The sequence below is a fragment of the Morone saxatilis genome, unplaced genomic scaffold (assembly GCF_004916995.1).
Source record: "Morone saxatilis isolate NCDOM2014 unplaced genomic scaffold, NCSU_SB_2.0 Contig21, whole genome shotgun sequence".
Lineage (NCBI taxonomy): Eukaryota > Metazoa > Chordata > Actinopteri > Moronidae > Morone > Morone saxatilis.
Genome location: NW_023339774.1, coordinates 2,929,875 through 2,939,662, shown reverse-complemented (window position 1 = coordinate 2,939,662; position 9,788 = coordinate 2,929,875). Strand labels below are relative to the sequence as shown.

The 9,788-nt window shown below is 40.9% G+C and overlaps 2 protein-coding genes and 1 pseudogene across 2 annotated transcripts in view; all 3 read left to right on the top strand.

The window, feature by feature from the left end:
- Positions 1–3,846, top strand: part of txnl1 (thioredoxin-like 1) — a 5,730-nt gene extending 1,884 nt beyond the window's left edge. The window contains exons 2-8 of the mRNA XM_035667856.1: positions 272–368; positions 1,359–1,532; positions 1,676–1,798; positions 2,455–2,524; positions 2,686–2,858; positions 3,362–3,466; positions 3,561–3,846. Of these exons, the coding sequence (XP_035523749.1) occupies positions 272–368; positions 1,359–1,532; positions 1,676–1,798; positions 2,455–2,524; positions 2,686–2,858; positions 3,362–3,466; positions 3,561–3,590 (772 nt within the window). The 3' untranslated portion in view covers positions 3,591–3,846. The remainder of the gene's footprint in view (positions 1–271; positions 369–1,358; positions 1,533–1,675; positions 1,799–2,454; positions 2,525–2,685; positions 2,859–3,361; positions 3,467–3,560) is intronic.
- Positions 3,847–5,520: 1,674 nt separating this feature from the next.
- LOC118332522 lies at positions 5,521–8,439 on the top strand (annotated as a pseudogene).
- A 917-nt stretch (positions 8,440–9,356) lies between these two features.
- brcc3 (BRCA1/BRCA2-containing complex, subunit 3) overlaps positions 9,357–9,788 on the top strand; it is a 956-nt gene continuing 524 nt past the window's right edge. The window contains 2 exon segments of the mRNA XM_035668257.1: positions 9,357–9,672; positions 9,674–9,788. The exon segment at positions 9,674–9,788 is cut by the window's right edge and continues 30 nt beyond it. Coding sequence (XP_035524150.1) covers positions 9,440–9,672; positions 9,674–9,788 — 348 coding nt within the window. The 5' untranslated portion in view covers positions 9,357–9,439.

The following is a 9,788-nucleotide window of genomic DNA, read 5'->3' as shown; positions in this document are numbered from 1 at the left end:
TTCCTTCCTACGTTTTCCCTGAGATACAGTGAAGCATGGCAACAGTGCAGGAACCTCAAAATCTAATGTATACAACAGATGAGCAGAACATCTGCACATTTGACAAGCTGGAGCTAAAGTGTAGCTTTTACTCTATAAGTCACTGAAACAATTCAATTGTTGTCAGTTTCTTTAATTCAGCAGACTTGTTGATTCATTGAATAATCATTCCTTTAGACTACTTGAGACCAGAGCAGTTTACAGACTAACGCACTCTCCTCTGCCTCCTCAGGTGTCGGCCCTGTGTCAGAATAGCTCCAGCTTTCAACATGTTGAGTAACAAGTACCCACAGGTCGTCTTCCTTGAAGTAGATGTTCATGTCTGTCAGGTAAGTCGGATCCACCATGTGGGTTTCATCCGGTTCCGAATCCCTTTCCTCTGAAAACCCAGCTGTAGCATTGATCATTATTTTTTTACACCGAGTCTGCCTTCGATAAATACAATACAGTACAATAACAGCCTTGTTATGAATCGAGTCTGTCCACAGAAACACCAGAGAGCTTTTAATCTGAAACAGATACAGCAGGTGTTGTGTTTCTGTGTCTGAGGTAATAGAAGGAGTGAAAGGTGCAGATCCTTTTCACTGTCTGTTTTGTCTGGGAACTGTGCGGCCCACCTGAGCAGTGTGTCCAAGGCTTTACTCTGTGCTGGTTACCACAGTATTGTAAATCGCGGCAGAATCAATTTTACAGTGACACCAATGTATTACCACAAGCATTTTTTTCTGGCATTATACACTGTGAAAACAATAGTTGGATAACCTATACGTCGATGCTGATCTGTAAAGTCAGTGTAGTCTGGAGGAAGTGAACAAAAGGCTCAGCAAATTCCTAAAATGGCGGCGCACTGTAGTTTTTAGCAAATGTTACTCAGACAGAAGGAAATGGTGCGTGTGTGTTCATGATAATGACATGTCACCCAGTGCAACAGTGTGGCTCACTGATGTGCTTTTAATAGTGTTCAGACAACAATGGAGCTCTATAACAAAGGAAGAAAGTATATCAGGCTTTAACTACACAGACAGTGTTTGTTAGTTGGATCAGTTCATTGTTGATGTTAGTGTTTTTGTTGACCAAAATAAAAAAGAAAATTTCAATTCCACTTCATTTATCCTGAAATTGGAACTTGCACTGTTTTACGAATATGTTAGCAGATGTTATTTGGGATTCAAATGTAACCACTTGGTTTCCTGCTAAAACAGTGAACGTTGCACACTTGGAAATAAGAATCAGGAAAACTAGGAGATCCAGCAGTTAGTTTGAAACCGGTTTAGGCAAACTTTACAAAACCATTTATTTTTTCCCACCCTTTTTTTCAGGCAACAGCAGCAGCCAACAACATCTCAGCCACACCGACGTTCTTGTTCTTCAGGAACCGGGTTCGGGTGGATCAGTATCAGGGGGCAGACGCTGCAGGTCTGGAAGAGAAGATCAAACAGCACACAGAGAATGACCCGGGCAACAGCGAAGACTCTGACATCCCAAAGGGATATGTGAGTGGACAATGACACCTTTCTGTTGAAGGATTCAGGTTGTACGTGTGCATAGGATTAATGGATATAACTGTAGTTACTGTATACAATATGTAAATGTTAAATGAAGACTGAAATAGAAGTCTTGTTTGCTTCGTTTTCAGATGGACCTCATGCCTTTTGTCAGCAAAGCTGGCTGTGAGTGCCTGAACGAGAGCGACGACTGTGGCTTCGATAACTGCTTAATCAAAGACTCCACCTACCTGGAGTCTGACTGTGACGAACAGGTACGAGCTGTTAACCCTAACAACCCGTCCCCGCTCAAAATGTGTGTTCATGGAATCAATCACGTATTCAGTTTAAGCATACGTGTTGTCATTTTTCCCAGTCCCAATATTCGTGCAGTTATCAGTTGAGTAAACTGACAACCTCGACTGACATATTTTATGTATATTACATATTGTATATTACAATGTATTGTATTGTGTTTTCTTCCTTCTGATACTTGGCCATTAGTCTTTTGTTGTTCTAATGACATACTTATAATGATGAGACTGGTTATCAGAGAGAGAAGGCTCTGTGAATATAATAGTAATAAATCAGTGACAATTTTATTTAGTTTCTTCACAGAAATAAACTAAATGCTGAGATATATAATCAGCTGTAGCTAGCTGTCTAATCAAACTAACTGTGCCTCTGCAAATGGGTTGTAAATATTGTCTCTGTATTTTCTAAATCTTGTAATAGAGGTATGATGCTAAAGCTAAAGCTACACGTCCCAGCCAAAAACATCCTCACAACGTCATCATCCATATAGGTTAAAAGACAGCATTGTTGTTTTTATTGCAGTGTAGAGCTAGTTAGTCCTAGTATTAATAATCCTCAATAAGTTGAATTTGTTAGTGATTTGTCTAATGTGTTGCTGTTCTTTAATCTTGTCTAGTTGCTGATTACGATCGCCTTCAACCAGCCGGTGAAGCTTTTCTCTATGAAGCTACTGTCCTCAGACTTTGGTATGTTTTTGTTACGCTGCTCTACACTTCAGTATCAATCATCATCACCTGGAGGGATTCCAGTGAAATGTTCCCTTAAAACTAACATCCTATCCTTTGCTCCATCCTCCCTTCCATCCCTCATTTCCCCTCCTCGCCTCCTCCTTCCCTCTCCGCGTCAGCCCAAGCCCCTAAGATGGTGAAGGTGTTCATCAATCTCCCCCGGTCGATGGGTTTTGACGACGCCGAGCGGAGTGAAGCCACTCAGGCTCTGGAGCTATCAGAGGAAGACTACAAAGATGACGGTTTGATTCCCCTGCGCTACGTCAAGTTTCAGAACGTCCAGAGTGTTACGGTGAGGACCAGATCACTGCTGAAACAAAGTGTCAGATTTCATTTGAAATGTATTGAAAGGTACTGGCTAATGCAGTACAACAAGGTTAATCATACAGTATGCTCACATCAGCAGCAAAGTAGGCATCATTTCAACACTGCTCTGGGTTAAAGTCAATGTTTATTATTAGATTTAATATAATATGTAACATAAATATATTAAACTGAGATTTTCTTTCGAGGAGTTTGTGTTCACACTTCATAACCTTAAATAATTTGTCAGACCCATCACTGGAAGAGTTTGTGATTTGTGAATGATCCATCAGCATTCAACCAACATTTTTGGTCCTACTTTTTGGACCAAGAGTAAAAAGGGTTTTATCAACTGTCTTCACTCAGAAAACGACCTCTCTCTGCTGGTACTTACTGTATGTACCATGTTCCCTACACTAAAAAAGAAAAACCCGGTTTAACTGGTGTAGTATGTTTATTGATGGCATTTGTCTTTTTGTTTTTTCTCCCCAGTTGTTTGTCAAGTCGAACCAAGGAGACGAGGAGACAACAAAAATCAACTACCTGACATTCATAGGCACTCCAGTACAGGCCACCAACATGAACGACTTCAAAAGGGTACGGGCCAGTCACAACTTTGGTTCATTTATGTTGAGGTTTGTTGTTGAATTTGTTGTTCTCATGCATGTAATTGTATTTTGTTGACCCGTAGGTTGTGGGAAAGAAAGGAGAGAGTCACTGAGCAGGAGAACCAAGGGGAGGGTGAGAAGAAGAGGAAGAGGAGGCTGCAGATACATCCATGGACTTTCCCTCTGCCAAAGCTGACACACACTCTGCTGTCAATAACCACAAACCCACACATACATACACACAGCCTCCAGCTGACCTCCTCAAGCTCCGAATGAATTCTCCGTCTGTGGAGAGTCGGTCTATAAGTCATTTGTATTGTAATTCTGATGAAAGTCACTGTAAATAAACACAATCCTTTTTCAAAGGCATGTGCGTCGTGTGAGCTCTCTGTGGAAACTGCTGTCCTCCAGTGAACGTGGCACTGGTAACAGATTTAGTATGCAGACAGTAACATGGGTAGATGTAGTATGGACATATGTAGTAACACAGGTTTATTTGTGTATGAGCGCACAATGAGTGGTGTTTACATTTTCTTCCATGCCATCCTGGACAGTGCTTACAGCTCTTTGAGTGTTGCCAGTCAATTTTACCACCAGAAGTGCGGGCTATACAGAGGTATGAAGCAACTATATATACTGTACAAACTCTATATAGTATATGAAAACACAACAGAAATCCATTCACCTAGAGTGCATCAAAATACAAAAACCAATGAAAAATTCAATTCAATGCTTGAGAAATCCATTGTTTCAGATTTGAAGGTGAGTTAGGCCACATTTAAGATCAATAGGAAGCTTTGTGGGTAGCAGCTGAAGATCAGATGTATCTGCTATGTTTTCTTAAACTATATCAGAAATATATTTTGACACTAAGCCATTAAGTTCTTGATAAACTGGCAACAGTAGGTCTGTAATTCATATTTTTATAATCACAGTGTGACAGGGGTCACTCGTGATTAACCTTCTAGAACCTGACCAATATTGGCCAATATTGGCCTAGTGCAGACATATCAGCATATTTGTTATCCGAAATGTGCTGATATTATTAATCATTTTTTCCGGTAGGCAATATAATGCAGAAAACATGCTTACATTCGTGTCACTGCAAAGTTTTTCCAGCAGATAATATTTACCTAAAATATATATATTTTTTTTTTAAAGAAAGCAGCCTTTTGAGTACATTTGTATAGTTGTGTTAGTGCACAATCCACATAGAAAAGGTCTATTGTCATTCCAGCTCAAAATTTCACTATATTGGCGCTTAATCTAATGTTTTTTCCTCTCTAAAATCAATATTGGTCTCAGAAATCCCATATCAGTCGGCTCTGGAACCTACAGAGAATTATCAGCTGCAGCTCCCATCAGCTTTATAGAACTTTATAGCAAGTTGCAGCTCATTGCTTAGCTGGCTGCAACAGTGCTTACTGGTTTGGTTCACTATCACTGATTTCATATTGTAATTTTTGCTGTTTTCAGTGAAAAAACTCTAAAAACCCATAGTACATTACCTGTTCAGCACCAAACAGCTGGTAAACATTTAGCAACTAAAGAGCCAGATATTTCCCTCAGGAGTTAGAGAGAGAATATTGAGAAAAAGAAGTTGATAACAAGAAACAAGTTGGTCTTCTGTGTTCAATACATTTTCTGACCCATCCATCCACCTCGACTTCCACCCTATGACATTGATGACATCACTCGATAAGTACAATAGCTACAGGACATTTTCAGTTGCTCTGCCCTAACCCAATCACTGTGATTCAGTTGCACAGCATGCATTTGTCTTGTCTATCTTTTCACTGCAACTCTGCATCGAGATTTAGTGAATTATTACTTTAGAGAGCAGCAGTAAAAGTGTGTTTCACAAGCATGCCAAACCATGGGGGTCTATCCATACGGACCACAGATAAACTATGAACCATTGCACCACTAAATAATGGCCTAAAGACACACTCTGCTGTGAGTAAATCACCCTCCCTGAAATGCATAAATGCCCCTCCTTCTTCCTGCTCTCAAGTACAGCCAGTCCCCTTTAGTCAAGATGTTTCCTGCTTTCTGCCCCCTAAACAGATTTGGCACTCTACAGATGCCAGTAAACAAGCAAGCGAAACTGAGTTTTGGTTTAGATCAGAGGGCAGATTTTATCAGGAAGTGAAACTATTTGACACTCGCTGTCTCTGGGTGGTGAAATGGCGCAGCAAGGAATTCAGATGGACCAGGAAAGATTCTGCTGTTCGATCTGTCTGGATCTACTGAAGGATCCGGTGACTATTCCCTGTGGACACAGCTACTGCATGAACTGTATTAAAAGCTACTGGGATGAAGAAGATCAGAAGAAAGTCTACAGCTGTCCTCAGTGTAGGCAGACCTTCACACCGAGGCCTGTCCTGGTGAAAAACACCATGTTAGCAGATTTAGTGGAGGAACTGAAGAAGACTGGACTCCAAGCTGCTCCTGCTGATCACTGCTATGCCGGACCAGGAGATGTGGCCTGTGATTTCTGCACTGGGAGAAAGCTGAAAGCCCTCAAGTCCTGTCTGCTCTGTCTGGTCTCTTACTGTGAGAAACACCTCCAGCCTCACTATGAATCACCTGCCTTTGAAAAACACAAGCTGGTGGACCCCTCCAGAAGAAGCTCCAGGATGATACATCTGGCTCTCGTCCATGATGAGGTGGATGAAGATGTTAGAGCCTCGATGTGGAGGTCGACAAAACTATCCAGCAGAGAATCCAGGACAGAGAGGAAGATGTGAAGGAGCTTCAACAGGAGGTGGAGGCTATCAATCGCTCTGCTGATAAAGCAGTGGAGGACAGTGAGAAGATCTTCACTCAGCTGATCCGTCTCATCCAGAAAAGAAGCTCTGATGTGAAGCAGCAGGTCAGATCCCAGCAGGAAACTGAAGTGAGTCGAGTCAAAGAGCTTCAGGAGAAGCTGGAGCAGGAGATTACTGAGCTGAGGAGGAAAGACAACGAGCTGGAGCAACTCTCAAACACAGAGGACCACAACCAGTTTCTACACAACTACCCCTCACTGTCATGACTTAGTGAATCTACAGACTCACCCAGCATCAATATCCGTCCTCTGAGGTACTTTGAGGATGTGACAGCGGCTGTGTCAGAGCTCAGAGATAAACTACAGGACGTTCTGAGGGACAAATGGACAAACGTCTCACTGACAGTGACTGAAGTGGATGTTTTACTGCCACAACCAGAGCCCAAGACCAGAGCTGGATTCTTACAATATTCACGTGAAATCACACTGGATCCAAACACAGCAAACACACGGCTGTTATTATCTGAGGGGAACAGAAAAGCAACAGTGACTAGTGAAAAGCAGTTATATTCTAGTCATCGTGACAGATTTACTGACATGTTTCAGGTCCTGAATAGAGAAAGTCTGAGCGGACGTCACTATTGGGAGGTGGAGATGCAATATGAAGTTTCAGTAGCAGTCACATACAAAGATATCAACAGAGCAGGATATACAAGTGGATTTGGAAATGATGACAAGTCTTGGGCATTAGAGTGTTTCAACAACAATTATGCATTCAGACATAATGGTGTTAGCACTTTTGTCCCAGGCCCTCAGTCCTCCAGAGTGGGAGTGTACCTGGATCACAGGGCAGGTATTCTGTCCTTCTACAGCGTCTCTGAAACCATGACTCTCCTCCACAGAGTCCAGACCACATTCACTCAGCCGCTCTATGCTGGACTGGGTGTTTTTGCGTCATATGGTAGTGGATCCAGTGCTGAGCTCTGTAAGCTTGAGTAGATAGAAGTTACAGTAAGCAGCTGTGAGTCTGAAGCCTCACATAGATTTAAGATGAATCAGTGAATGGTGATGTGATTTAAGAAAAGGTGCTGCCTTTTCTTTTTGATTTGATTATATAATTTATTATTTGATTTAGGAACTATAAGCCAGTATTGTATAAACATTGCCTAAACATAAAGCCTTCCAAATACATCTTTCAACAGACATAATTAGGGTTTTGGCTCTTGAGGTACTTCAGGAGAGTTTTGCAATGTTTACCGGAGTTGTACTTCTCATAAATCCAAAGCAAACTTTGAAAAAACAATCTGCTGCTGAATTTTAATTATGAAGAAGAAAATCACAAATTAATTTAAGTTTGCATTTACAGTCAGTGAAGGCATAATGTACGTACGTATGTGATTTATTCTAATGTTTGCAGAAACTCACTATACTTTATCAATGAAGGTCCAGAGTCCTTTTCCACACTAATGCTTTCTTTTCTACTATATTCCAAAAGTATCATCTTCAGGTACAAAATGTATACCCTGATGTTTTTGCACTTACTATACAATTGTTTTTATACATATGATTTTGAGTACAACTGATTTTGTTTTTATATTCAAAAAATATATTATATATATTTTACTACTGATATTTGATATTTAAGTATGAAGAAAAGCACATTGCAAATAAACGTAATACTGTCAATTTGGCTCCCTTGACCATAATGTTCACAAGGGATTGCACTATAAGGCTTGCCCTCACACACATACACCACAATACACCTTCACACACACTACCACTTAGAGCCTGAATCATATTTGCTTACACGCACACACCACACTCATACACTCTCACAAATACCATTACACACTCTGTAATACTGTATGTAAAACAGAATAGTGGGCTATAAGATATAATAATTGTGTGTGAGATTGTGCATCTTGTCTTACAATGATGCATTGTTATACTACCCAACAGTACCTTAAATTACAATGACATTTAAATTGTGTTTACATTTTTTTTTTATTGTGAATAATAATAATAAATAATAATAATATGACACTGACAGCATTGTGCTGCCTAATGAGCACTTTCACTTTGGATCCCCTCCAGACATGTATTAAGACACATATACAAATAATCTGCTTGGAACTATAATGCATATCTGATATGTTTTTTCAGCAGAAAATAAATAAATAATAATAATCATTTCTGACTTCAATTCCTTAAAAAGTGATCTCCTCCTTCTACTTCATTAAAACTTCCAGAATCTCTGAATATGTAAATGTTGTTCATTTCTAAAGTTTTCCTGCTGGACACAAGATGTCTCCTACTTCATGGTAAAGTCCATTCTCAGTGGATGTGCACTGGTGGCTTCATGTTTCTACATCACACTGTACAAGTTGCATACTGAAGAATATTTTGATTGGTTGGATGATTCATAAACTTTTACAGCACATTCCAGTCACATTGTAATCAGAAATACCCTATTTTACCAAGACAGCCTCATGATAAATGTGTTTAAATAACAGTGTTGGGCTAGTTACTCAAAGAAATGTAATGTATTACTCATTACTCCTTTCAAAAGTAATATTATTACTTTACTTATTACTCCCTACCAACAGTAATTAGTTACTAGTTATATTACTTTTCTTCTACTCCACACAAAGTTGGTAATTGTGCCCCTTCCTCCCAAAATTCAGACTGACGACGTTAAAATCCAGATTTGTTTGTTAAAATCAGACTAATATTTCCAGCTGCTGAATGTAAGTTTCCATCTTCCAAACTAGTTTCCTCCACAATTACAAAAATAATTCCAAGCATGTGATTGATTTTAAAATCAGTAGGACGGTTAGAAGAAAAGTAATGTTGTAACTAATTATTTTTTGGGGTGTAATTTTATTACTGAAATGTATTAGTAATTAGTTACAATAGTAGTTACTGGGGAAAGTACTATTATTAGTAATAATGAGTTACTGCCCAAAACTGTTAAATACATATGACATAAAAACCCAGACAGTCACATCCATTAAAGAAACGACTTTTATACTAAACTGTGACGAACAAGCGGAACCTTTGGTCGCTGTAAGAGCCCGACCGCACCGACACGGAATGCTTTTAGCGCGGGACCACAGAAGGCGGAAGTGAAGCGCTGCCGCTGCCTCTGTTTATGTGTTGGTCCTCAGAGAGAAACTCCATTTGTCCTCCAACATGGCGGTGAGCGCCGTCCACCTGGAGTCCGACGCCTTCCTGGTGTGCATGAACCACGCGCTGAGCACGGAGAAGGAGGAGGTGATGGGTCTGTGCATCGGGGAGGTCGAACCCGCCCGCATCGTCCACATCTACTCCGTCATCATCCTCCGCCGCTCGGACAAGAGGAAGGACCGGGTGGAGATCTCCCCGGAGCAGCTGTCCGCGGCCTCCACGGAGGCGGAGAGGCTGGCGCAGACCGATCGGTGTCGGCTGGTACCACTCCACCCGCACAATCCCGTGTGGCCCTCCCAACGTCGACGTCCGGACCCAGCCCATGTACCAGATGCTGGACCAGTGCTTCGTGGCC